At 40.6% G+C, this 27,914-nt stretch overlaps 1 protein-coding gene and 1 long non-coding RNA gene across 3 annotated transcripts in view; one reads left to right on the top strand and one right to left on the bottom strand.

The window, feature by feature from the left end:
* The window catches only part of LOC118004604, a 61,187-nt gene extending 44,646 nt beyond the window's left edge, over window positions 1–16,541 (bottom strand). Inside the window, exons 1-2 of one of the 2 annotated variants that reach the window (XR_004677640.1) lie at window positions 16,190–16,541; window positions 9,884–9,948 (exon numbers count right to left, since the gene is read on the bottom strand). This is a non-coding gene — a long non-coding RNA (uncharacterized LOC118004604). The remainder of the gene's footprint in view (window positions 1–9,883; window positions 9,949–16,189) is intronic. The other variant, XR_004677639.1, reaches the window with a different exon arrangement.
* GREB1L (GREB1 like retinoic acid receptor coactivator) overlaps window positions 1–27,914 on the top strand; it is a 269,620-nt gene that overhangs the window by 176,407 nt on the left and 65,299 nt on the right. Inside the window, exons 10-18 of the mRNA XM_034996030.1 lie at window positions 2,117–2,245; window positions 4,282–4,398; window positions 4,998–5,117; window positions 6,149–6,286; window positions 7,905–8,090; window positions 12,525–12,851; window positions 13,910–14,038; window positions 14,598–14,732; window positions 18,106–18,303. Coding sequence (XP_034851921.1) covers window positions 2,117–2,245; window positions 4,282–4,398; window positions 4,998–5,117; window positions 6,149–6,286; window positions 7,905–8,090; window positions 12,525–12,851; window positions 13,910–14,038; window positions 14,598–14,732; window positions 18,106–18,303 — 1,479 coding nt within the window. The remainder of the gene's footprint in view (window positions 1–2,116; window positions 2,246–4,281; window positions 4,399–4,997; window positions 5,118–6,148; window positions 6,287–7,904; window positions 8,091–12,524; window positions 12,852–13,909; window positions 14,039–14,597; window positions 14,733–18,105; window positions 18,304–27,914) is intronic.

Raw genomic sequence — 27,914 nt, 5'->3', positions numbered from 1 at the left:
CCATTTGCAGCAACTTGGATGGAGCTAGAGTTATTATGTTAAGCAAAATAAGTCAGAGAAAGACAAATACCATATGATTTCACTCATGTGGAATTTAAGAAACAAAACAAGCAAAGGGAAAAAAAGAGAGAGGCAAACCAAGATACAGACTCGTAACTATAGAAAACCAGCTGATGGTTACCAGAAGGGAGGTGGGCGCGGGGATGGTTAAATAGGTGATAGGGATTAATGAGTGGACATGTTGTGATGAGTGCTGGATATTGTATGGAATTGTTGAATCACTATATTGTACACCTGAAACTAATATTACACTGTATGTTAACTAACTGAAATTTAAATAACTTAAAAAAAATAGAGAGACTAATATAATGAACGAACACCATGGACCTATCATCCAGCTTCAGAATTATGAGCACATGGCCAATATTATTTAATCTTACTTTCTCTCTCCTTCTTTCCCTCAATATGTTAAAACAAATCCCACATTATATTAAGAAGTATTGTAAAGTTTTTGGCATACAGTTGTGTATATTTCTTATTAAGCTTATTCCTAGGCATTTTATCTAACTATTGATTGTTGCTTATATATATGAAGATTGATTTCTGTACATTAACTTTGTTTCTTTTCATTATTTTAAGAATATTGGTCCCTGCTAATTTGAATTCAGTGATTTGAAAAAATAAGGTGAATCATCACCCTTCATAATTTATCAACTACATTTTACCTATATGTTTACCTGGACTATTAGAAATATGCTAAAATTATAGGTATAAACTACTGTAGTAAGTTACTAGCCTTGTTCCAAACAATACGATTGTGGCCTGAAACATAATGACCAACAGCAAACTCACCTGGGATTCGTATCCTGTAAGATATGACATGAAAAACTGTCTTCCAGTTTCCTGCAACATTGTAATGTTGTATGAGCCGTTGCTGGCCTCTGTTCTTCCTATAGACTTAAAATCACTCCCTAGTGGTAAAGTCTCCCCCCTCAGAGAGGCACATTAACTCTTCTGAGCCAGTAGGGGACCATTTCAATTTTTTAGGTCTTATGAATAGCATTGATTAGAGGATCAGGAATCATACTGTGGTATGAATACTTGTTTTTTTAAAGGTTTTATTTACTTACTTGAGAGAAAGAGTGAGAGAGAGAGAGCGTACATGAGTGGTGGGGGGGGGGGCAGAGAGAGAGGGAGAAGCAGGATCCCCGCTGAGCAGGGAGCCCAACGTTCGGCTCAACCCCAGGACCCTGAAATCATAACCTGAGCAGTAGGCAGAGGCTTAACTGGCAGAGCTATCCAGGCACCCCTGAATACTTATTTTTTAGGTAATTCCTAATGTAGTACCATCAGTATCCTGCTCTTTAGAACATTTTTTCTTTTCAAACTCTCAGGGAGTTTTAACGGTCCCTTTTGACACTTGCTGGTATTAATTGATTAAGCTGTTCTGGAAGAGTGGAATCAGGAATTGGGGGTCTCTACTCATTTTGGAAAACTCTAGTTGGCTTTAGTGTTTATGTTCCCCATAGCCTGTGTCTGAAATGGCATGTGGTTTTTCTGGGCTGAATTATTTTCTGAATCCAAGTAGGAACCTTCTTTTGGATGTACCTGGTATTACATAGGTAAATTAATTCGTTTGTTCCAAAAATTGAGGCAAACTTTCCTTCAGAGAAAAGTGCTTTCTCCTACATTGCAATGACTTAGTTTGCAGGGCACCTTTTAAATGACAGAGTCATCCAAACAGAGATAAATGTATTTCATTAAAATACAACTTTAAGGGGGAACTGTGGAGATAGTTTTAAATGGCACATAATGATATCCTTGATGCCACATCATATGACTTTGACCGAGTTAAATGATGACTACTCCTTAATGTAGTACTACCTACCTCGTTGAGTTTTTATAGGGATTAAGTGAATTGATATATTTAAAGTACTTAGACTAGTACCCAGCACATAACAAAAACCTGAATATAGAGAAACTGACTTCCTTAAAATAGGTCAAAGATAAAACTGAAATTTTACAATCTGCTTTCTCTCACCTCATTCTTACTGAATTAACTTCCTTCCTGCATATAAAATAGTTTCTAATTTGAACAACCTCTTTCATTTTCAAGATTCACCAATTCTCAGTCCAGCTAATTCTGCAATCAATTTAAGTGGAGCTCAGGACCTGACCCGGAATAAGAATGTTGTGAAGCCACTGGCTTTATCTTTGCAGGTTGTAGGGAAGACTTTTGCTGCAGGTGATGTTTTCCTCACTTTATATTTCTTTGATAAATATGGTCTATAATAATACGTAGTGTATTATAAATACGTAGTGTACTTATAAAAGACTTGTGTGAAATCTCATTGACAAGTTGGTAGAATTTGTCAGTTCTACAGTTAGGCATCATAATTTATCCTGACCACTTTTATTCTTATTCTCTTCCGACAGTTCTTGCAGGATCTACCTTCTGGTTAGATTATAGATTTGAACAAATGGAATCCAAGTTTTTACACTATTAAAAAAGCTAATAAAATTATGGATCCTGGCAGTAACCAGCATGGTTGCTAAAACCATCAGATGAAGGGCTGATGGACAACTTTATTTTTTTTTAAGATTTTATTTATTTGACAGAGAGAGAGAGAAGACGAGAGAGAGAGGGAGAGAGAGCACAAGCAGGGGGAGCTGCAGAGGGAGAGGGAGAAGCAGGCTGTCCGCTGAGTAGGGAGCCCGATGTGGGACTCCAGCCCAGAACCCTGGAATCATGACCTGAGCCGAAGTCAGACACTTAACCGACTGACCACCCAGGCACCCCAATGATGGACGACTTTATAATTTGAGAATTAGGTTAACAACTCTTGAACCCACTGATTGATCTTAACTTGACAAGAAGAGAGAGAGCCGGGGCACCTGGGTGGCTCAGTCAATAAGCATCTGCCTTTGGCTCAGGTCATGATCCCAGGGTCCTGGGATCGAGCCCCGCATTGGACTCCCTGCTCGGCAGGAAGCCTGCTTCTCACTCTTCCACTCCCCCTGCTTATGTTCCCTCTCTCACTGTCAAATGAATAAATAAAATCTTAAAAAAAAAGAAGAAGAAGAAAAGAAGAAGAAGAGAGAAAGCCAGTTATTGTGTGTCTGCTGATGGAAGAATATGATAGTATTTATGAGATACTCTTGCCCAAAAACCCAAACCTAAATCTGAGCAAGCCTCTGTATCTAACAATTAGTATGTAGGAAATAGAGGGGATGTTAAATGACGCCATAGATAGCCAATCAGCAAAACTCAGAAAATGAAAAATTCTGCCAGATTTTCAGGAAATTAATTGGAAGAAAGAAAAAGAAGGGGAATCCTATAGATTAAACTAGGTTCCAGGAGGGAAAAAAAGGATGCAACTGATACTATACAGAGTCTGGAAAACTTCTCAGCAAAAATGACATCATCCTAAATCTCGTTGCAGTATGATCTTATCCTGATTCAAACAAATTATTTTTAAAATTTGTGAGACAGTCCATGAAATGCGAACACTAACTGAATATTTTTATTATATTAATAAATGTGAGCTTTTAAAAAGTGGATTTAAGGGACATAAAAACTAAATTCAATGTGTAGATCCTTTTTGAACCCCAATTTGAGGAAGTCCACTGTAAAAAACCATTTCTGAGCTAACCGGGGGGAAATTTGAACATTAATGGGATATTTGGCATTAAATTATTAATCACTGTCAATTTTAAGTATAGTAACGATATTATAGTTATGTTTTTAGGAGCTCTTTTAGAAACTCATACAGAAATATTTATGAATGAAAGAATATAAATAAGTCCGCTTCAAAATAATCTAGAGCAGTATGTGAGTATGTCGTGTGAGGAGGAAGAGAGACAAAGTATCTTAATCTATATTTATCTAAAGCAAGATTGGCCATGTGTTGATAAATGTTGAGGCTGGGTGGTAGGTATGTAGTTTATTATATTATTCTACTTTAGTATATATTTGAAAATTTCTAAGATACAAAGTTAAAAAAAAAAAATGTTCTCTTTCTTCCGCCCACCATCTCCAAAGACATCACTGAAAATGATTCTAAAAGATCCCTTGGGATCCTAGAAAATTATTTTTAGGTGACATTTCATTTTAAAAAGGGTGCTATTCTGATGGTTGTAGTCTATTTTACACCACGGGGCTGTCGTGTCAGTGAGATGTCTTTGAATCCTGGAGGGTGAGGTTGATGGTATGGTTGCATCATCAAGGAATACCGTGTGCTGCCCAGCCCCTGTTCTGAGTGTTTCTCTTGTGCGCTACAGATGCTGCTAATGGAAACAGTAGCCATGGTGGAAAGAGCAGTGCATCCAGCTCCACTCCAGTCCGCCCAGGGAATTACTCTTCGTCACCAAGACCTAGCTATGCATCCGGAGACCAAGGTACAATATCCATCTTAGAGTTTTGAAATAATGCACCTTAATTATGGAAGAAGTGCTATGGAGTTTGGAATGATGAATTATCTGACAGTGCACTCCTAATTTTTCCTTAGCTTCTCATCCAAGGTTTTGAAGGTTTATGATTGGTGTGAACAATAATGGTTAAATATCTTAGTGATTTACAAGGATGAGCCTAGCTAGAAAATAATGTTGAAACAAATGTATAAGGAAGTGTCTTGAAAAACCATGAGCTTTGCTGACCAGAGTACAGCGATCAAGGTTCCTCCTTATTGCGTGACCCTGAGCAAATCTGAGCCTTCCTTTCGCCACATACAAAATGGGTATAACAATATACTTATCCTACAACTTCACAGTGTTGTTGATGGAATTAAATGAAATAATCTGGGTAAAATTGTGAAAGGTAAAACAGCGTACAAATATTAGGTGGTGTTGTTAGGGTGACTTTTTCTAATTTTATCTTTACCTCTAGAAGAGTGGCTCAAACTTTCTGAGTATAATCAAATTAAAGGCTCTATGTTACTTTGAATTCTCTCCTTTCTTCCACTACTAAGGACAAGGCTCATCTTTCTTTTTGTCTTCAGCTACCATGTTCATTTCTGGGCCACCAAAGAAACGACACCGGGGGTGGTATCCTGGGTCACCTGTCCCACAACCTGGTTTAGTTGTACCTGTTCCTACAGTTCGCCCTCTTTCAAGAACTGGTAAGATTTCAACAGAAGATGGATTTTCAGTTTTCAGTTTTTTTGAATTAGCAGAGGTATCTTCTACTCCTATTCTTTTCCTGAACCTTTGAAGATAAATTTCCTTAACCAACCATTGTGTCCAGTATTATGTAAGGAAATTTAGCATAGCTGATATTTTGTCCCCATCACATCTGCCTTCCCTAAAAGTGCATGTGCTATCACAACAGATCTTAATTGACCACCTGGCTTTGTTTGGAACCACAATATCAATAAACCATTCTTTATGTAGGGCATGATGCTACTAACCCACTATCGTAGGGTACAAATGGGCTTGCTTTGCCATTTGTGGTGTTAGACATGTTCTCCTGTTATCTGGTTCCTTTTATTTCTGGCCTGGATGGCTTAGTCTGTGGCTAGAAACCTGAAAAACCAACTGGTTCTCTTTTATAATAGCCAAGCCATGGCCATTGGGTACCTACTGGTAAATGTTTAAATGCTGGTCTACCTTGCTGTACTAAGCACCAACAAATGTAAATAAATCAATTCTAAGGCATAAATGGGATTCTTTAAAAATTTAAGTTTGTTTAAATAGTTTTAAAGACTACATAGTGATGCTGTATAAACAAAGAATTATGCCAATATGTTACTGTGTTTGCCTCTGGATAGTACTGATTAATGATGAGTTTATTCTTCTTCATTCTTTTCTATATTTTTCAAATTTTCTATGATGAGTAAATAAACCATGATAATTGGGATGGGGATGGAGGGAATTAAATACAAAACAGAATCCAAAAGATTGCATGTGGAAAAACAACTAGAAGAAAAAACTAGTTATCTTCAGATGGTGTGATTATGATTGGGGTTTTTTCCTTCTGTTTTTCTCACTCTTAATTTTATATAATAAACATGAATTACTTTAATTAAAAAAAACAGTGAACCGTTAGGCTTCTAAAACTTCTCTATTAAAAGTATTAAGACTATGTTGATTTCAATGGTATTTCATTTAGCTTTCATGTCTAATCCTTCTTGTCAAACAACTTTTTTTCCAGAGTCCCTTTTATCTGCCCCAGTTCCACAGACCCCATTAACTGGAATTTTACAACCTCGACCCATTCCTGCAGGGGAAACTGTAATTGTTCCTGAAAACCTGCTGAGTAACTCAGGAGTTAGACCAGTAATTCTGATAGGTAAGGGAAAGGAATTCCAAGTTGCCTGTGTCTGCTGGGATCTGAGACTGTTTCTCCATTTCAGTGTTTGTGTATTTATCCATATGTTCATGCATATCTTTGTTCATCCATATATTGATTTTTTCAGCGTTTATCGGTCAGGTCACTCATGCTGTTAAGCATGTGACTGGGAGTAGGGGAAAGTCTTTTTGCCCACAGGGAGCACTGTTTTTAGTGGGGAGTCTGTCATGTAAATAAGTACAATATAGTGAAACTTGAGCTAGTAGAGGTTCACAACCAAGAACTCCAAAAACTCAAAGGAGAAAGAGCTTAACTCTGCCTGGAGGGAGTCTGAGAAGATTTGTCAGAGGTGATGTTTCAGCTGGGTCCTGAAGGGAAAAGGACGTTCCAGTCAAAAGGAGCCAAACCACAGAGAAAAGAAACAAGCTGAACCAGCTTACAGGCCCACTTTGGGAGAACTAAGAGGTCCCAGAGTTGCATGGGGAAGCGTTGGTGAATTGCTCATCTTTACAGAGTCTGAGTCCTTCCAAACTATAAGTGGAGGTATAGAAATTTAGAGGCCCCTAGAATCCAGGACTAACTTAGTGTTTTTCAGACCCACATCAAGAATGACCTTATCCGGGGACTATCCTAGGTCAGAAGGAGACTTCCTGCTTTACCTCTGGGACTAAATAGTTGGGGTGTTTAAGCCCCACTGGATCTTTAGGGTATGTCTATATGGAGTGTTACCTGCTTCTTTGGGTTGACTTGAGCCTACAGACCTGGATGGTTTTGCTTCAAGTCCTGTCCTTTATCAGGCTGTCCTACCCACTGCTCCTGGGCCTATAGGCACTGGGAGAATCCCAGTTGTTTAAATTCCATATGGTCAGGACCTTTTTATTAAACATTTGAGTGGTGTGCATAATGGAGTTAAGCCTTGGAAAAATATGTAGAACATGGGGACCCTTTGGTGTCGGCCTTCTAGAAAGTCTCACAGAGGGACTGCCCCTGTTTTTAACCACACCACCAAAACAGGGTATATTTTCAATATATTTTTGTCCTATCTACTTCTAAGATAATTTAAGGCTATTTACTGACATTTGAGAAGAGAACATAAAAATAACTAAAATAGCATGAAGGGTAGGAACCTGCAAGTACCTGTGACTAAAAGAATATTGCTGCTCATCAGTGAGTTTGTTAGCTTCTTAAAATGTTTAAGAAAACCTCAGGAAATGAAATAATGTTATTGTGGTTTGTTATCTGGCTTCTTATGTGGAAAAAAACTTGATCAAGAATTTTATTGGAAAATATTTTATCATTGCAGTTTTGCCAAAGGACACAGAGATGTTTTGCAAATTTTCATCAATCCTCTGTGGCAGATATATTAACATGTCCCTTCTGTGGGAAACAGAGATGATATCATCTGAGTCTTTTGCTTCCTGCTCATTTGATTTAATATAAGGGTAGAATTTGGAAGCATCTGAGGGAATTCCCTAGAATATTTGAGTGATTTTGTTTGGCAGCCATCTCAAAGGGCAGGAAGCTTTGTTCAGCATCTTTGATCCTAGTTGGGCATGCGTACCTGGTTGGACCTGAAAAAGAAATGTTGAACTTTATTGACCTGCTTCTATTGGGGCAGGCTATGGCACTTTACCCTATTTCTATGGAAATGTTGGTGACATTGTTGTGAGTCCTCTGCTGGTGAATTGCTACAAGATTCCACAGTTGGAAAACAAAGATTTGGAACACTTAGGGTTGACTGGCAGCCAACTCCTGAGCGTGGAAAACATGATTCTTCTGACAATACAGTATCTTGTGCGGCTAGGTAAGCGATTTTCAATAATTATTTGGTGGTGATAATTTTTATTCTTTTTTGCATCATGCTTTTTTCCTTTCTTTCTTCACTTTCTCACATTCATCCACTTGTCCATCTCTTACTTTACCCTTTTCATTTCTAATATTCCTTTCCTTCAACCCTACCCTCTATGACTGTTCCCTTTCTTTTCCCATTTCTTTCCTACTCCTTTCTGCCATTTGCCTTCCCTCCACCTCATTTCTCTATCTGACCTCCCTAGCTTCTCGCTTGCCTCTGAGTCCTAGAAGAGGTAAATTGCGCCACCTAGTGTCCAGTCTCATGATGGTCCTAAGGTCTCCAGAGTAGTTCATATAGGCAGAACCGCAAAGGGCTAGGCCATGGGCACCCTCCTCCCTTGGGGAGTCTGGTCAACCACCCTTCTGAGAAAGTGCAGCTGTCATCTGGAATGCAAATGAGGCCATTGCCTTAGACAATTATTTTACAGTTTTCTACTTAGCCTTTTTATCTTGTTTAGCCACTGTCCCTACATCCATTTTTTTTTCTTCTCCAGCTACACCCCTTTGATGTAGTCCCATCATGTTTTCCTTCATTGAGGCAGTCTGTGGACCTTCCTGAAAGGCTCCTTAGGCTGTAGGGTAAGGGGGATACATAGGTCATGAACCCTTCACTTCCTCTATTTGGTAAGTCCTCCTGAGCTCCATAGTGGGTGTATGCAGGTGCCCTGACAATGCTGTCAGTGGCTCAGCATCATTTACATTGCAATGTCCTTTATTTTGCAAACTGCAGAAGGTCATCTAATATGCAGCCTAATTATACACTCACTCTAGGACTTCCAGCCACTGATTTACTTAGGAAAATGCTCAAGATGTAAAATTATACATAAGAAATTTTATCTGCGCTCTCGTGAATTATTTTAATGTTTGAAAATAAATGAAGTGTTAAATAATGAATATACTGGGCTAAACAATGTTAAAAACAAAACAAAAGCTTCAGCCGGCCAGATTCAGTCTTTGGACCATCAGCCAGCAACTGCGGCTCTAAGGCTTGGTGCCCTGAGAATCTGAAGGCCTGCTTTGACATGGGCTTTTGAAACTTGCAAGGCTTCGGATATCTCACAAACCACTTTGATGATAAACCTAGGACTTGCTAATCATGCTGATGAGTGGGTAATAAAATTATAAAAACCACCTGTGTCTGCAGCTCATTTGGTGTCATAATTTTAATTGCTACATACACTGACTTCGACTATATTCCGAGATCTAAAACCAGCTTCTCGATGCATCCAGAATTCATAAAATGAGCCCGCATAGAGTAATGCTATTGGCAAACCAAGCCAATCAGTACAGCATTTTTTTTCAATCTTAATAACAATTTAAAATATCAAAGTCTTAAGTTAATTAAATGAACTAAATGGTCAAAACAAAATGTCTCTTCTCAAACAACTAAAAGCTCTTATCTTAAAAAGAGAGAAATCTCCATTCAATTAGACCTCTCTGCCTGTGGGATCAGTTCTTTCTAGAGTTTTACTGACAAACAATTAATATATCTCTCAATGTGCAACATGAATGGCTATTTCTTTTTCTTTTTTTTTTACCTAAATTTTGTATGTGAAGACAGCTCTTCTCCTCAGCAACTTTCTTCTGGTGTCCTTGAGTTTTTGTTTGTTTGTTTGTTTTGCCTCCAAAGGTTTTGAAGAAGGCAGCAAGAACATTTTTTACATATGCTATAGATTAGAGATAGACTTTTAAAAAAAAATCCAAGCTTTTAAAAGAACAGGTCTAATACTATGATGGCTCACTTACCTGGACATAATAGAGAAGAAGAAAAGCAAGATTCTTCAGAAGGAAGAGGCCTTTAACTACAGTTACTTTAAAAAAAAAACAAACAACAATCTGTTATTTCACAGCCTGAAAATCTTTTGAAGTAGAAAGTGAAATCAGCAAATCTGGTGATTATTGGAGGGCTCTGGGTCTGTTGGAACTTTGTCTCTTCTTATTAAGGTAGCCCTATCTGAAAAGCCATAAGAACTGATGCCTAGGCTAAGCTGAGCTACTGGAGATCAGCAGTTGATGGGGGAAAAATTAGTATTATCAAGCTTGTGGGAAGCGGAGAAAAAGCTCCTGCAATTTAGCCATAAAGGCTGAGGATGAAGAAATGATGGGAGGTGATTGGAAGCAAGGCATTTTGCTCTCTTGGCCTCATTTAAACTTTGATACATTTTCCTCTGTTTCTCAATTCTTAACAGTAATCCAGTCAAAACTCCGTAAAGTTAGTTTTGAGGCAGTGGAAAAATGCTATGAACATGTTCTATAATTTTATATTCCCCGAACACCTTTAAATTTGGAATTGATTATGCTGAGAACATGTTACTCAGTCATGGTTAGGAGCAGTCTATGGACACACCTGTTCAGGCTTCTGAGCCTTCAGGTCTATGAGAGGCTGTAGGGAATGGCAGCAAAGCCACTTGCTTTTGAGCTGTCATTTGTTCTGATGAAAGGAAGCTTTAAATGACAGCTACCTTCCCTTCATCTCATTTGTACTGTGCATTTGTATAGTCAGGGCAAAATCTATACACTTGGAGCTCACTACCTAGCATGTACCTAGTGACCACTAACCACGATGCTAATTTGATAAAGCAAAATGAAGACAGAAGCGTTGGCAGCTCCCAGGTGATAAGAAGGCATCCACCGCCCTCTAGCAAGTGACTGGGTAGGACATAAGAAATAGGAACACAACGTAAGCATTGCAGGGTTCTTGCCCTCTTTCCATGGATAGCAGAAAAAACTCTGAGGGGATTTCAGTCTCCCTCCCTCTAGCCTTTAACCAATCATGGAAAAACATATTTTCTCCAATTTAAATTATTATTATTTTTTTTTTTAAGATTTTATTTATTTATTTGACAGAGAGAGACACAGTGAGAAAGGGAACACGAGGAGGGGGAGTGGGAGCGGGAGAAGCAGGCTTCCCGCCGAGCAGGGAGCCCGATGTGGGACTCGATCCCAGGACCCTGGGATCATGACCTGAGCCGAAGGCAGACGCTTAACCGACTGAGCCACCCAGGCATCCCTAAATTATTTTTAAAATATATAATATTTTATTTACTTTTCCATATCCTGAAAATATAACTAAACCTTCATTTTCTTACTTTCCCAGAGAATATGGATGGGTGGGGGCCTGGGAGGCCACTTAAATCCCTATTGAGGAAGGAAAGGTTTCTGACTCACTCAAGGTGCCTTCTCATACAGAAGTCCAGTCCCTTAAACCTGTATTCTTTCCCAAGCCCTGGGTTCTGAAGCTATTGCTTGATCTCAGGTCACAGACACTGATGGGTCTAGCAGAGCCTGACTTTCAAATCTCAGGTCTGCACAGCAAAAGAAATGACTGAAGAGTGAAGTGAGCATAGTCTCACTGGTTTCAATTTAAACAATGTAGTAGGAGTTCATTTGAGTCACTTGGATGTCAAACATTGACTTGCTTGTTTTGTCCTAAAGACTGGTTGAGTTTCTAAAAAGAATCAGAGAAACAAAATCCCCCTAATCCAGGGACTGTAGGTCACCCATATAAATTTAGCCATAACCACAGCTGGAGGAGAGGACCAAATGCCATCCTTAACAACCCAGAATGCTGGGGAATAGCTAGATGACAGTGACATTCTCTATCGAGGGAAAGTATGAGACTCCCTAAATATAAATTAGAAGTGAAAAATAGTTAAACTTAATTTTGTTACGGACAGTATTCCTAAAATTAGGTACAGAGGCAATACATTAAAATGTTTTTCAAAGTAGCGATAGATAAAATGAGAAATGAGTGAAACCTGAAGTTGGTTATATGCCAGTAGGTTAACTTCTTCCCTCATGAGTCATTAATCGTGTTGGTAACAACAAGTTTAACAATTCAACAAATATACCACCTTCAGTGACCATCCCCTAAGGCATATAGTGGAATTGATACTGACTCGGAGTTCATCCTCTTTTAAAAATATCAAGATTAGGGCGCCTGGGTGGCCCAGTTGGTTAAGCATCTGCCTTCAGCTCAGGTCATGATCCCAGGGTCCTGGGATCGAGTCCTGCATCAGGCTCCCCGCTCAGCGGGGGGTCTGCTTCTCTCTCTGCCTCTCCCTCTCCCCTGCTTGTTCTTGCTCTCTCTCTCTCTCTTTCAAATAAATAAATAAAATATTTAAAAAATATATCAAGATTAGCATAAAGGAGAACAGAAGCCGGCATTTGTTTTTAATATTGACACAGAGAGGAGGTAATTTCACAATGGAAAATGGTTAGCAGGAACTCCATGCTTGTGGCCACAACAGGAAACAGCTCTTTTGCCAGTGGAATACGGTGGGCTTAGAAGGACTACACACTAGCGTGTGTGTGTGTGTGTGTGTGTTTCTCTTTTCTGGCTGTGATTTTTTTTTTTTAATTCTAGCTGTAATTCTCTTCAATTTAGGTCCTGATCAGATACCCCTCAGGGAAGAATTTGAGCAAATCATGCTGAAAGCTATGCAGGAATTTACTCTGAGAGAGAGAGCCCTGCAGATGGGGGCTCAATGTACACCTGTGTCACCGGGACAACTCCCCTGGCTTGCGAGACTAGTCGCCAGTGTATCTCAAGACTTGGTTCATGTGATTGTGACCCAAAACTCTTTGGCGGAGGGCATTTCAGAGACATTGAGGACTCTCAGTGAAATGAGGCACTATCAAAGACTACCAGATTATGTTGTGGCGATTTGCGCATCAAAAATCAGAGGAAATGAATTTTGTGTGGTAGTGTTAGGTGAGTAATGTTTTGGGGTTTGTTTTTTTTTTTTAACCCATTCATTTAATTATCTGTCCATTTGAAAAATATTTGTTGGGTGTTTCAAGCATCCGTGTAATTAATCTCTAGTTAATTGCTCCCATTTGTGTTCTTCCTCCTGATTTTAACTTTTGTTTTTGTCCTCATATCACATTTTTGTAGCCCTTAGTTTGGCTGGTGTCCCTGTCAGCTGGTTGCGGGAGAATTATTTCAAAGCAGGTCCTAGTAACAGATACCCTTGTCTCACGTAACTTCCGTCCTTAAAAGGCCCTGGAAACGTTGCCACTCTAGCATGTGATAAGGCCATTGCCACAGGTGGCCTAAGCCAGTGAATCAAATCTGCCAGGAAACTTACCTCATGTGTTCGCCTCCTCACTGAAGAGGATACTTAATGTTGTAACATTGACTCTAAAGAAAAGGTTCAGAAAGTTGGAACATTACAAAATGGGTTTTTGTTTCTTGTGCTGATTTTCTGTCAGGCACCATCACGAGTAGCCAGCCATCTGGACTAAATTTGCTTTTTTCCTCTCTAGTGATGGTTCTCACCTATTCCTACCAAAGAAGCCAAGCCCCCTCACTTTGGCAAAACCTGCCTGCCCATGTCATAAATCTTTTTCAGAAATCTTCATCAGAAAGTATAATACATCAATTTTTCAAATTTTCATTTGTAAAAACAACTAAACACCCATACGTTCGTGTTTTTAAGACCGGTATTCATAATGACCATGCAAACACAATTTTAAAGGTCTTTCACATTCCTCCCTAGTCTTTAAACACATGTATAGTATGTTTTCACAGTTACAAACATAAGGTATATCATTTTTGCCCTTGATCATCTAACATTTTATTATAAACATTTTCTTTTTAAAATAGTCATTTTAAATGCTGAATAATTGTCCATCTTTTGATGTGCCATAATTTCTTTAACCAAATCCCTGTAGTTACATGCTTTTGTTTCCAGTTTTTGCTGTTATAAATCATATTTCAGTGAACATTTATTCACTGGGTGCATCACCTCCTCTCCCTCTCTTCTTCAGGTCAGCATCAGTCCAGAGCTCTGGCAGAGAGCATGCTCACCACAAGTGAGTTTTTGAAAGAAATTAGTTATGAGCTCATCACAGGAAAAGTCAGTTTCCTGGCATCGCATTTCAAAACCACATCATTAGGTGAGTGGTTGTAGGATTCAGCAATACCGCCAGCCTCTAGCTGTGTGATTTTCTGAATTTAAATCTTAGCCCGTCAAGGAGATGAGTGTGGAGCCTTAAACTCGCCGGCTGACCTTCCCTCACTTGGAATGGTTTATCCTCAGTATTTTGTTACTGAGACAGCAGGGCGTCCAGAGGAGGGCACACGGGCGCTAGTATGGAGGGCCTCCGCTCAGCCACAACTTAGTGGTGTGACCTTGAGAGAGATTCTGCCACCCCGGATCTCAGTTCTCTAATATGTCACATGGAGATAGAACGATCCCATCCTGCCTGCTCTGAGCATTATGGAGGTCAAGAGAGCTACATCACGTGAAAGCGTGTAAATCGTAAGCACAATACAAACGAGGGTGGCTCTGGCTTTAGAGATGCTGCCGCGGACATGGCCAAATGTACACTCCACCACGAAAAGCTGGCTGACTGACAAATCTTGATGAGAACCCAGCTTAAGGGCCCAGTTTAGAGACTGATACAAATTTATCGTTCCTTGCAATCTTCTTATCTCCACTTTATTATGTGATAGGTGATGACCTGGACAAGCTGCTAGACAAAATGCAACAGAGAAGAGGAGAGAGTGTGGTTACCCCTTTCAATGGAGATCTTAACGAGTGCGTGTCAGCTCAGGAGGCTGCTGCTATGATCCCCACGCAAAACCTGGGTAACGTCACTTCAGACCAAAAGGAGGAAGTAGAAGCTAAGTCATTCTGACGGTTTTGAGGTCTTGTGTTTAGAGTCACAGACTGTGACAGGCTTTTCCTCATTATCTACATGATAAATATGGCTCAAATTAAAAATGCCTTATAATGGGGTCTGGGTCCAACACCTTGTTCTTAGTAGATGTCTCCTAGAATTAAAATCAAAGTTGAAGACTTTATGATAAGCAGACTCTCTCTCGCTCTCTCTTTTTTTTCCTCAAAATTTCTGGGGTCCTTGGTGTACTCTCCTTAGCTCCACCAGCTATGCCCAGAGAGCTATTGGTGCTCTCTGAGGGCTACAAAGAACTGCTTGAAAGAATGTAGAATGCAGTCCGTGCAGGGCTGCTGGCTCTCCACACCCTTCATTGACTCTCTGACATGTAAAACACACATCATCTCAGGGATAGCAAGGCATCCCTGGCAGATAGCACAGCAATACCAAGACATCGTCTGCCCTGCAAGCTTCCAGGATGCAAAAAAGGATAGTGGGAGGGGAGCCTGTGTGGCTCAGTCAGTTTAGCATCCAACTCTTGATTTCGGCTCAGGTCATGATCTCAGGGTCCTGAGATCAAGCCCTGCATCGGGCTCCTGCTCAGCGGGGAGGCTGCTGGAGATTCTCTTCCTCTTCCTCTGCTCCTCCCCACACCGCACCCCCGGCACACTCTTCACCAAAATAAATAAATATTTTTTTTAAAGGGGAGGATGGGGGCACCTGGATGATTCAGTCAGTTAAGCCTCTGCCTTCAGCTCAGGTCATGATCCCAGAGTCATGGGATCGAGCCCCGTGTCAGGATCCCCACTCAGCAGGCAGGCTGCTTCTTCCTCTCCCTCTGCCTCTCTCTCACTCTCTCTAAAATAAATAAAAATCTAAAAATAAATAAATAAAAAGGGGAGGATGGTGGGAGCAGGACTAGGGAGTTCCATCATTACATTGGATTCCTTTATGTTCAGATTTTTTCCCCAATTCCCCCATTTGATAAGGACAATATAGGAGAGCACCGAAAAAAAGAATAGGACAAAGGGTAGACATCCATAAAGCTGCTGCTGACAGCCTTCTAGCCTTCCCTTAATAGGAATGTGTCATTTATGTATTAGGATTGCCTCAGCAATAGAAGTAGCATGGCTTGGCATTAGCTCAGTCATAAAAACAAATTCGAATGCATGCAATATTTTTTTTAAGTAGGCTCCATGCTCAGTGTGAGCCCAGCACAGGGCTTGAACTCACCACTGTGTGAGCTCACACTGTGAGATCAAGTCAGATGCTTAACCGACTAAGCCACCCAGGTGCCCCCACAATAAAATATTTTTACCTCTACACTTTATTTGATGATAAAGCAATCACCTGGATGATCTAAAATGTGTTCATATTATTTTTGAATTATTAACAAAGTTAGAATTTAAAAATTCTCAGAGTACTTACAGATTTCCACATTCATATCCTTGATTCCCTGTTTAAGAAACATTGCTTAAAGATACATTAACAGTTCCTCGAAGTTCAAAATTTGCTACGTTAAGTTCTTCAAAGTTATGCTATCATCTAGGTTAGTCCCCACCTATCTAACCTATGATATGAAAGAAATAATAGCCTATCAAAAGACAGATTTATTTTCATTGGTAATCCTTATGGGTCAAAAAACATTCTACTATTAGAAGTTGCAGCTTTAGACTTTTCTAGTGGGTTCTCTCAGCCACTTGTATAAATCTCCACTAACTGTCAGGGTTCCCTGTGGCTAGGGTACTCTGACCACCGTCCTTACCTTGGCCACATTGCAATTTGATTTAATTTGATTTTTTTTAAAGATTTATTTATTTATTTGACAGAGAGAGAGAGAACAAGCAGGGGAGTGGCAGGCAGAGGGAGAGGGAGAAGCAGGCTTCCTGCCGAGCAGGGAGCCCGATGCGGGGCTTGATCCTAGGCACTGACTGAGCCACCCAGGCGCGTCGTGCAATTTGATTTTAGAAACATTAATTAGTGCAGGTTAATTGGAGCCTTGTGTGTTCCAGTCAAACTTTCACCTGTGTTCCTGATAAAAAGCAGCCTCGTAAAGAGTATTAAATGTTGCCTGCTCAAGGATTCATCTAAGCCTGTCTAGTTAATTTTGTGTATGTGTGTGTGTGTGTGTATGAACGTATGAGATTGATTGCCTGGTTATAACTTGTAATAAAAAGCCACTGGCATGTTTAGAGTGTCTGGGCAGTGTTCTTTTTTTTTTTTTTTTTAAGATTTTATTTATTTATTTGACAGAGAGAGAAAGCACGAGCAGGGGGAGTGGGAGAGGGAGAAGCAGACTCCCCGCCGAGCAGGGAGCCCGACACGGGGCTCGATCCCAGGACCCCGGGACCATGACCTGAGCCGAAGGCAGACGCTTAACCGTTGAGCCACCCAGGTGTCCTGGGCAGTGTTCTTTTAATGTATCGCCTCTCGAGGGAGCAGCTGGCCCTGTTACGAGCCAGGTCTCTTCAGATAATACAGGAGTCAGCACCGGAGTTGGCATAACCACCCACCACTGCCCAAACATAAGCACTGGCAAGTCAAGTGGGAAGAAAGGTGAAGGGGTGTGTCTGTGACCTGTGTTATATAGTCCCTGGGGAGAAGAATTTCAAATCAAATGTTGCAGCTGACATGTCAGAAAGGAAATGTTTACTGTGGTGCTGTCCAGAAAAGTGCAAAGGCATTCAGCATTAGGATGGTTACAGCATCAACTCCTTCCCCGAATTCGGTCTGGGCTTGGGCTCCTGACCTGTGCTGACAGTCCTAAAGAACACTGGAAACTCTTGCTTCCCCTTTCCAGAGATGGGGAAGTCCCAGCTCCCACTGTGAGAATGTCGTCTGTCCCGGCATTTCTGGGTGGGGGAGGGGTGTGGGGTAGTGACCTGTGAGACGATCCGTCGATTTTAAAAGAATATATTTGTGGGGCGCCTGGGTGGCTCAGTCGTTAAGCGTCTGCCTTCGGCTCAGGTCACAGTCCCAGGGTCCTGGGATCGAGCCCCACATCGGGCTCCCTGCTCAGCAGGAAGCCTGCTTCTCCCTCTCCCAGTCCCCCTGCTTGTGCTCCCTCTCTCGCTGTGTCTCTCTCTGTCAAATTAATAAATAAAATCTTTAAAAAGAAAAAAAAAGAATACGTTTGTAAAATTACCGCATCCACTCTTGATCACATCCTTTCAGCCAAGTTTTCAGAGAAAATAAGCAATCTATTAACACCCAACAGAGAGTGAGAATAGAACGCTTGGTATAGAGCATTACCGTGTATGTATGTTGTGTGTCCCCCGTATGGATTCATAGTGGCCATCAACAGAAGTGAATTAATCTTGTTCTTATGACTTTTTTTATTTTAGATTTAGATAATGAAACCTTCCAAATTTACCAACCACAGCTAACGGTTGCCAGGAAACTCTTATCCCAGGTATGTGCCATAGCAGACAGCGGCAGCCAGAGCCTGGACCTCGGCCACTTCAGCAAAGTGGACTTTATCATCATTGTCCCAAGATCGGAGGTTCTGGTCCAGCAGACTCTTCAACGGGTTCGACAATCAGGTGAGACTGAACTTTCAAAGAAGACCCTACGGCGATCCAGCCTTAGATTCCCTCTGCCTCTTGCTTTTGCTTAATCCAAATGTTTACAGGACAATTCCATCCTTTTTTACAGTAATACAGAATCAGAAGAACACTTTAAACATTATTTCAAATTTATCTGTAAGTTTTCCCTCAAAGTACTCTGACCATTTTCCCTCCTACGTCAAGGGTAAATCAATGTGCACGTTGCCTGATACTGTTAAGTCTGTGATGTAATTTGTAGACTAGAAACTGGTCGTTCATTTATGAAGAGAAATTTTTTCAAGTCAGGGATAGCCCTGCATAGGGTGGTGGGGTATGTGCCACCTGAGCTCCTTATATGGCTTGGATAGGTCCCATTCTCATAGGTGGCTTCATAGATATTTAGCACACTACCAGCACATTTTCAAACTAGAAACCAGATCACCATCCCTCATGTGAACAACGATAACACCTCCTTAGAAAAATACGAAGTTACGGGCACCTGGGTGGCTCAGTGGGTTGAGCATCCAACTTTTTTTTTTTTATTCTTATGTTAATCCCCATACATTACATCATTAGTTTTAGATGAAGTGTTCCATGATTCATTGTTTGTGCACAACACCCAGTGCTCCATGCAGAACGTGCCCTCCTCAATACCCACCACCAGGCTAACCCATCCTCCCACCCCCCTCCCCTCTAGAACCCTGTTTGTTTTTCAGAGTCCATCGTCTCTCATAGTTCGTCTACCCCTCCGATTTCCCCCACTTCATTCTTCCCCTCCCCCTACCTTCTTCTTCTTTTTTTTTTTTCTTAACATATATTGCATTATTTGTTTCAGAGGTACAGATCTAAGTCAACAGTCTTGCACAATTCACAGCGCTTACCAGAGCACACACCCTCCCCAGTGTCCATCACCCAGTCACCCCATCCCTCCCACCCCACCCCCCACTCCAACAACCCTCAGTTTGATTCCTGCGATTAAGAATTCCTCATATCAGTGAGATCATATGATACATGTCTTTCTCTTTTTGACTTATTTCACTCAACATAATACCCTCCAGTTCCATCCACGTCGTTGCAAATGGCAAGATCTCATTCCTTTTGATGGCTGCATAATATTCCATTGTATATATATACCACATCTTCTTTATCCATTCATCTGTCGATGGACATCTTGGCTCTTTCCACAGTTTGGCTATTGTGGACATTGCGAGCATCCAACTTTTGATTTCAGCTCAGATCTTGATCTCAGGGTTGTGAGTTCAAACCCTGCTTTGGGCTCCACGCTGGGCAGGGAGCCTAGTTAAAAAAAATACAAAGTTAGAATTTCTCCTAATGACTTTCTAGAATGAGTATGGAAGAAAAAACATTTTTCCCAGAAAATGGAAAAAGGTAGGGAGCAAAAATTTTAGAAGTCTTTGGTAAATAATGTCCTTTCCAAACATAAAATTTGCCTAGAATTAGAAGATGCAGTAAATAATTCAGAAAACTGGGACAGCTGAAAACGTTTGCATTTGTAAGCTAGGTTTGAGAAGGAAATTACAAATGTCAAGTTGCTTCTGAGTACCTTAGCTGAGAGAAACACACACACACACACACACACACAGGTTTTAACTGGAGGATAAATCTTTTTGCCACAGTAAAAATTTTTATTTTCGGGGCACCTGGGTGGCTCAGTCGTTAGGCGTCTGCCTTCGGCTCAGGTCATGATCCCAAGGTCCTGGGATCGAGCCCCACATCAGACTCCCTGCTCCGCGGGAAGCCTGCTTCTCCCTCTCCCACTCCCCCTGCTTGTGTTCCCTCTCTTGCTGTCTCTCTCTCTCAGAGGGAGAAGCAGACTTCCCGCCGAGCAGGGTGCCTGACACAGGGCTCAATCCCAGGACCCTGGGATCATGACCTGAGCCGAAAGCAGACGCCTAACGACTGAGCCACCCAGGCGCCCCTAAATAAAATCTTTTTAAAAAAAAAAATTTATTTTCAATATATTTGAAAACAAATAAGAGCTTAAAATATAGTTTATATGTAAAAAAATGTAGTTTATATGTTTCATACCTATGATACAGTGCTCCTTAAACTTTAGTACACATATAAATCACATGGGGATCTTGTTAAAATGCAGGTTCCTCTTAGTGGGCCTGGGCGAGCTCATTTCTTTTTTTATTAATTGAGGTATAATTGACATATAACTTTGTATTAGTTTCAGGTGTATAGCATAATGATTTGATAATTGTATATATTGTGAAATGATCACCACAATAAGCCTGGCTGACATCTGTTACCATACACAGTTGCAGAATTTTTTTTCTTTTTCATTTCTTGTGATGAGGACTTTTAAGATTTACTCTCTAAGCACCTTTCCAGTATGCAATGCAGTATTGTTAAAAATAGTCACCATACTGTACCTTACATCCCCAGGACTTACTTATTTTACAGCCAAAGTTTGTACCTTTTGACCACCTTCACCCATTCCCCACTACCTAATCCAGCAACCATCAATCTCCTCTCTGTATCTGTGAGCTTCTTTTTTGTTGTTGTTTTTTAGATACCACATGTAAGTGAGATCATATGGTATTTGTCTTTCTCTGTCTGACTTATTTCAGATTCTACGTTTCTAACAACCTCCCAGGGGATGCCAGTGCTATTGGTGGGAGGACCACACTTTGAATAGCACACTCTAAAAGAAATCTTCCATTGTTAGTTCCATGGGCCAAATGAGCTGAGAGACCATAGATTTTTCCCTCTTTGCATGTGACTGACACATGTAGTCTTTCCATACCTTCTCGAGACCCAAGTGCCTGGGAAACAGTACAATGTTTTTGTAGCTCTAAATATTTTGTAGCCTCTAAAATTCTGAATGACTTACAAAATGACCTATTATAATAAGTTATATATATAATAATATTATAAATATTGACTTATAGATGATTAGCCGGAGAAAGTCAGATGCCTTCTCTTCAGAGCTCACCAGAGTGAGTTCTAGGCTTTCTCAGCTACTGGCCATTTCTGCATTTCTCTCTGCTCCCATCGTGGGAAATGGATAGGTTATACTTGTACCAAACACACACCAGATATTTTTTTTATGGATTTTTCACTTCCTTACCATGGAGGGAGTGCCTTCTCTTATAGGTGTTTTATTTCTACCAATTGGCCTTTGTGGCCTTCCTGAGTTTGTGATCTGATATCTGAAATCATGCTTGAGCAAACACATCATAGCACCTGTTTCAAGTGGTGAAATCATCCATGGTCAGCAGTTGTGCTCTCTGCAGAGCCTTTTCCTGAAATAACCTCTTGGTGACCTATACTTTCACCTTTCTTAATAAATGCAAGACCCTAAATAAAACCCTGCATTTTTGACAGATGAAGAAATTGTATAGGTCCTTCTCACTGCCCTTTTTTCTAAAGTGAGAACTGTAAGATTATAACTCCTCAGAAAGATACCAGAATTTGACCAATGACATAAGCTTGGAAAAAATCAATGTTAAAGACAAATTTGGAAAATTCAAGGCAAAGCATATCTTAAAAATTATTCACATCTGGCTTTGACATACATACTGAATTTTATGCTGCAAAAGCAATCACTTCTATGTATTTAAAAATAACTTTGTTCATTTTATTATAAAAAAATTAGTTGCATTCTTTATTTTAAAAAATAGAAGAACCAAAGTAGGAAAATTTAAACATTTATAATACCACTATTCAAGGATAACCACAAATGTTAACAAATGACTTAATACCTAGCAGGCTTCTTCTCTGCCTATGTCTGTTTTTTCACCTGACATTATAGTTTGCACATTTTTCTATATCATTAAAAGTTTTTGTAAGCATCATTTTTAATAAATATGTAGTATTCCATATCATAATGGCACCAGAACTTATTTGCTTTAATATTTAAACACCTTCATATTCTTGGAACACGTAACAATTGATAGTAGAAGAGCAAGCACATTTAAGGTGTAAAGAGAAATTGTCCACAGCAGAGTAGTAAGCAGACATTATCCACGAATGGAACTCAACATCAGAGCTATGCAAGTAGGAAGGATTCTCAAGAAATCATCTGATTCAGTTTCCTTCTATTTTACCATGTTACTCTATAGGAGAGCTTCATTTGCCTAAGGTCACAGAGAGCAGTGTCCTGGGGACAAGCACTGCTTTTTCATTTCTGCATGCCTTGTGCCGCATTTGTGCCTCTCTCTAGCCAGGTGCAAGGAGGTGCTCAACTAATGTTTGAATGAAGAGCAGGAGGGAGGAAGGGGGCGGGATAGAGGGGAAACCAGTGTCCAAGTGCTCTGCTTTCTGGTTCTATTTGCCTTTCCCTAAAGGAAGCGTTTCGGCAGCTAGTTGGCCAGGAAAAGCACCTGGCAGGGAGAAGTAGCCAGGGCATGCAGAAAGGCCACATCCTTGGCAGCCGTTGTGTAGCTGAAAGAAAAGGTGAAAACAGAAACCATCACGTTGTGCAGACTCAGCTCTAAGGCAAAGGATGTGATACCTCAGCTCACATTCTAATTAAGGAAGGGAGGCAGAGAGGAAAAAAAGAAAAGAAAAAGAAAACATTATGGAAAGAATTTGAAGGTTTAAAAATGAAGTGAAAGGGATTGAACATTTTTAAGTTTGCCCAAAATGAATTTGTAACTGTTGGAATGATCAATGGAGAAGCAGCATAAGGAATTTTTAGATTACAGGAAATACTTCTGTTTTAATGTCATTTTTAACACCTTTTATGTGGTAGTGTAATTCTTTTAATTCTAAAGAGACCCCAAATTCTATAAATTGGAACACTAGGGTAGCAGTGTGATCAAAATGCAAGCCACTTTCAATTCAAGGTGGTTGAGGTGACAAAAGGAGGTATTAGTGATTGTCCATATTTTCCACCTTTTTTAAATGGTGTCTGTGGGGGTCCCCAGTGAGTGGGAGCAGATTGGACAGTTTCTGGTCTTCCTTGTTTTATCATGCTCAGGGAAGTGACACAAATCTGATGCCTCAGCACATGCCTGATTATATAAGAAACAGAAATATTTCTGTCTGCTGATATGTGGGTAGCTTTTTCTATCCATATAGAAGTAAAGAGGTTTTTAAGGAAGTGGGAGAGATTAGGAGGGGAAGTGAAGAGATAGTGGAAGACATTTTCACTTTCTAAAATAGATTTTCTTGGTCTCATCAACCTCATACCACCTTGTCAGTCACCTAAAATTTTAATAGAAAAAAACTATTTATTGGGCAGTGACAGGCAGCAAGGAACAGGATCCCAGAGAAGAAAGTACTAGGAAGCTACTCTCCTGAGGTGGAACAGGGGAACACTAGAGATTCATTTGTACAAACACAACAAGTACCTAAAGGTAACATTCTTAAAATCAATTTCCAACCACGTAGTTAGCTGCCCGGTGCCCAACCCTGGTATGCAGATGTTGGTATTTGGCTCCCAGCCTCTGCATCCCAACCTGTCATCATCTAGAGGTGCTGCCTATCCATCCAATATCCTGGCTTCTCAGGACCTTAAGCTCAGGATCCTAGCTTCTCACCCATCCATACTCTTCTGCAACCACCTGCTCCATAATCATATCCCAGACCCTCCTGGATCCCGGCATCATCCATTCCAATATCCCCAATGCTGGACCACAGACTTTCTTCCTACATACTCACAGTGTTGGGCACTATGGGGAAAGAAAGTCAACCCTTCCAGCTGATGCCATCGTAAACTCTTTTTCAGCTCTCTAGTTGGATTTCTCCCATTCCCCGTAGTGGCTGGCTACTATAGACTCTGTTTCATCAAAACTTAAGTCTTCATCCTTCTCTCTTAGCAAACGACCATGCCATGGACTTCTCCCCTTCCCCACCCCCAAAAGAAGAAAACGTCAGATAACAACTTCCTGCTTCCAAATCTAAAAACCTAACTGCATACACACTACCTTTTCCCCTTCCCTCCTGATCAGGGAAAGAGCTCTATGTAAGCCTGACTCTCCCACCTTCTCATTCTCATGGACCTCACACTATTGATTATCTCGTAACTTCCTTCCTGGGGCTCATTTCATCCATTTAAACCTGCCCCCACTCTCTCAAAGATGAAACAAGACTCTGTTAATCCTACCTAACCCTCCAGCTCACCCTCCTCTGGTTAACTGCCAAACTTACTGAGAGAGTGGTCTATTGTTAGCTTGTTTCCTCAGCTTCCACTCTCTCCTCAACACTCCTCAACACCCATCAGCCTCCACTTCCCACCCCCACCCTTTTAGGATTCTCACCACTGTTACCAAAGACCTTTTCAAGCCTTATCTGAACTCTTGAGAGCACAGGTGACCTCCGTCACTGCCTTTAAACACTGCAGTTCCTTTGGCTTCCAAGACACATTCTTACCCAGCTTTTCTTCCACACCCTCACGCACCCAAGTAGCCCCTGCAGTGCATCAACCCCAGGGCACTCAAAGCCCTGTTGTGGCTATGAGTTTGTTAGTGCTCTTTCTCCACAACTAGAAAGTAAAATAGTCAGGGAACATCTCTGTCTATGGATGGCACAGCAGACACTTAATAAATATTTGTCAAACTGAATTTTCGTAATGTTTTGTTGAATTGAATTTTAAGTTAAAATCTATTTTAAAAGGAACCCATCGAGGGCACCTGGGTGGCTCAGTCCTTAAGCGTCTGCCTTCGGCTCAGGTCATGATCCTGGGGTCCTGGGATCGAGTCCCACATCGGGCTCCCTGCTCGGCAGGAAGCCTGCTTCTCGCTCTCCCACTCCCCCTGCTTGTGTTCCTGCTCCTGCTGTCTCTCTCTCTGTCAAATAAATAAATAAAATCTTTAAAAAATAAAAAAATAAAAATAAAAATAAAAGGAACCCATTGAAGCAGTATTTGAGATTTGGTAGTCCTCTGGCAAAAACAAATTTGGTTATTAAAACCGTATTTCATATAATGATAAATTATTGAACATTACTAATTACATTGAAACTAATGATGTACTACTATATGTTGGCTAATTCAATTTAAATAAAAAATGAAAAAAAAAAAACCCCATATTTCAGAAATCTACTTTGGCTATAAGTAAAGGCCTTCAATGTGTGTGTATTGGGTGTGTCTGTCAGTCACACAGGGCTCTGAAGTAGTATCTATGTGTTCAGGACACTGTTCTTAATGCAGGTCTAGTGCTGCTTTCTTCCTTCACCCAAATAAACTACACAGTAGTATAGATTCACACAAGTCTGCACCAAACCCAGATTAAAGAATTCCCTCCAGGAGGAGGACAGAAGGGAACCAGCTGGGCCACCAAGAGACAAAGGAACCCAGTGCAGTGAGCACTGAAAACAATCAGTGGGGATTTTAACCAGCTATTTCAATTGGAGGTTATTTATCTGCTGAAAAGAGATTGCCAGGGTGAAGGAATGCCCATTGTTATCATAATACTTAAAAACTCAGCATGCTCTAATGATTTAATATTTTCTTGATTTTCATATTCTTTTAAGCAGTACAACCATTTTTGCATACCAGAACTTTGGAGAAATTAATTCCATCCAAAGAGAAGATGAACAGTTAAAACTGAGAGTAGTTTTATTTTTCTTTGAGATATCTTCTTGATGAGAAGAGCAAGAAATAAAAATTAGAAATAAAAAATTTAGAAATAAAATTCTGTGTTAAAAAACATCAAGGGATAAGAACATACAAGCCAGGGGCGCCTGGGTGGCTCAGTTGGTTAAGCGTCTGCCTTCAGTTCAGGTTATGATCCCGGGGTCCTGGGATCGAGCCCCACTTCAGGGAGTCTGCTTCTCCCTTTCCCTCTGCCCCTCCCCACCACTCGGGTGCTCTCTCTCTCTCTCAAATAAATAAATAAAATCTTTTAAAGAAAGGAAGGGGGGGAGGGAGGGAGGGAGGGAGGGAGGGAGGAAGGAAGGAAGGAAGGAAGGAAGGAAGGAAGGAAGGAAGGAAGGAAGGAAGAAAAAAAGAATGTACAAGCCAGATGCATTGTTCTCTCCAAACAAACAGCAGCATAGTGGGGCATTGGTTTGATTACTGGGTCATCTTTAACAATATCTAGATGTTTCAGATTTCCCTGATCATTATCAGTCTGATGTGATATTCAGGCTGATTAGCTACTTCTAGTGATGGATGCTGGCCACTCATTCAGACTTTCCATCTTTGTGGAAAGGTGTTTGACATTGATGCTTATAAGGTATTATGGACTTGGTGTATATGTTCTTTTTTTTTAAATTTTTTATTAACATATAATGTATTATTTGTTTCAGGGGTACAGGTCTGATTCATCAGTCTTACACAATTCACAGCATTCACCATAGCTCATACCCTCCCCAGTGTCCATCACCCAGCCACCCCATCCCTCCCACCCCCCTCCACTCCAGCAACCCTCAGTTTGTTTCCTGAGATTAAGAGTCTCTTATGGTTTGGGTCCCTCTCTGTTTTTGTCTTGTTTCATTTTTCCCTCCCTTCCCCTATGATCCTCTGTCTTGTTTCTCAAATTCCTCATATCAATGAGATCATATGATACTTGTCTTTCTCTGATTGACTTATTTCCCTTAGCATAATACCCTCTAGTTCTATCCACATCATTGCAAATGGCAAGATTTCATTTTTTTGATGGCTGCATAATATTCCATTGTGTGTGTGTGTGTGTGTGTGTGTACACACTACATCTTTATCCATTCATCTGTTGATGGACATCTAGGCTCTTTCCATAGTTTGGCTATTGTGGACATTGCTGCTATAAACAGTGGGGTGCACGTGCCCCTTCGGATCCCTACATTTGTATCTTTGGGGTAAATACCCAATAGTGCAATTGCTGGATCATAGGGTAGCTCTATTTTCAACTTTTTGAGGATCCTGCATACTGTTTTCCAGAGTGGCTGCACCAGCTTGCATTCCCACCAACAGTGTAGGAGGGTTCCCCTTTCTCTGCATCCCCACCAACATCTGTCATTTCCTGACTTGTTAATTTTAGCCATTCTGACTGGTGTGAGGTGATATCCCATTGAGGTTTTGATTTGGATTTCCCTGATGCCGAGTGATGTTGAGCACTTTTTCATGTGTCTGTTGGCCATTTGGATGTCTTCTTTGGAGAAATGTGTGTTCATGTCTTCTGCCCATTTCTTGATTGGATTCTTTGTTCTTTGGGTGTTGAGTTTGATAAGTTCTTTATAGATTTTGGATACTAGCCCTTTATCTGATATGTCATTTGCAAATATCTTCTCCCATTCTGTCGGTTGTCTTTTGGTTTTGTTGACTGTTTCCTTTGCTGTGCAGATGCTTTTTATCTTGATGAAGTCCCAATAGTTCATTTTTGCCTTTGCTTCCCTTGCCTTTGGGGATGTTTCTAGGAAGAAGTTGCTGCGGCTGAGGTCGAAGAGGTTGCTGCCTGTGTTCTCCTCAAGGATTTTGATGGATTCCTGTCTCACATTTAAGTCTTTCATCCATTTTGAGTCTATTTTTGTGTGTGGTGTAAGGAAATGGTCCAGTTTCATTCTTCTGCATGTGGCTGTCCAATTTTCCCATGGTGTGTATGTTCTTGGTTTTATTCTCCTTCAAGACCCTCGGATGGTAGAAAAATTGCTGCTTCCCCTTTAAAGGTTTTAGAATAATGGCCTCAGAAGACATGATGTTGTTTTCTCTTTAATCC

The sequence above is a fragment of the Mirounga leonina genome, unplaced genomic scaffold, assembly GCF_011800145.1.
Source record: "Mirounga leonina isolate KUSES-001 unplaced genomic scaffold, KU_Mleo_1.0 Mir_93, whole genome shotgun sequence".
NCBI classification, from domain to species: Eukaryota; Metazoa; Chordata; class Mammalia; order Carnivora; family Phocidae; genus Mirounga; species Mirounga leonina.
The sequence above is the reverse complement of the archived record's forward strand: the minus strand, read 5'-3'. Positions and strand labels throughout refer to the sequence as shown.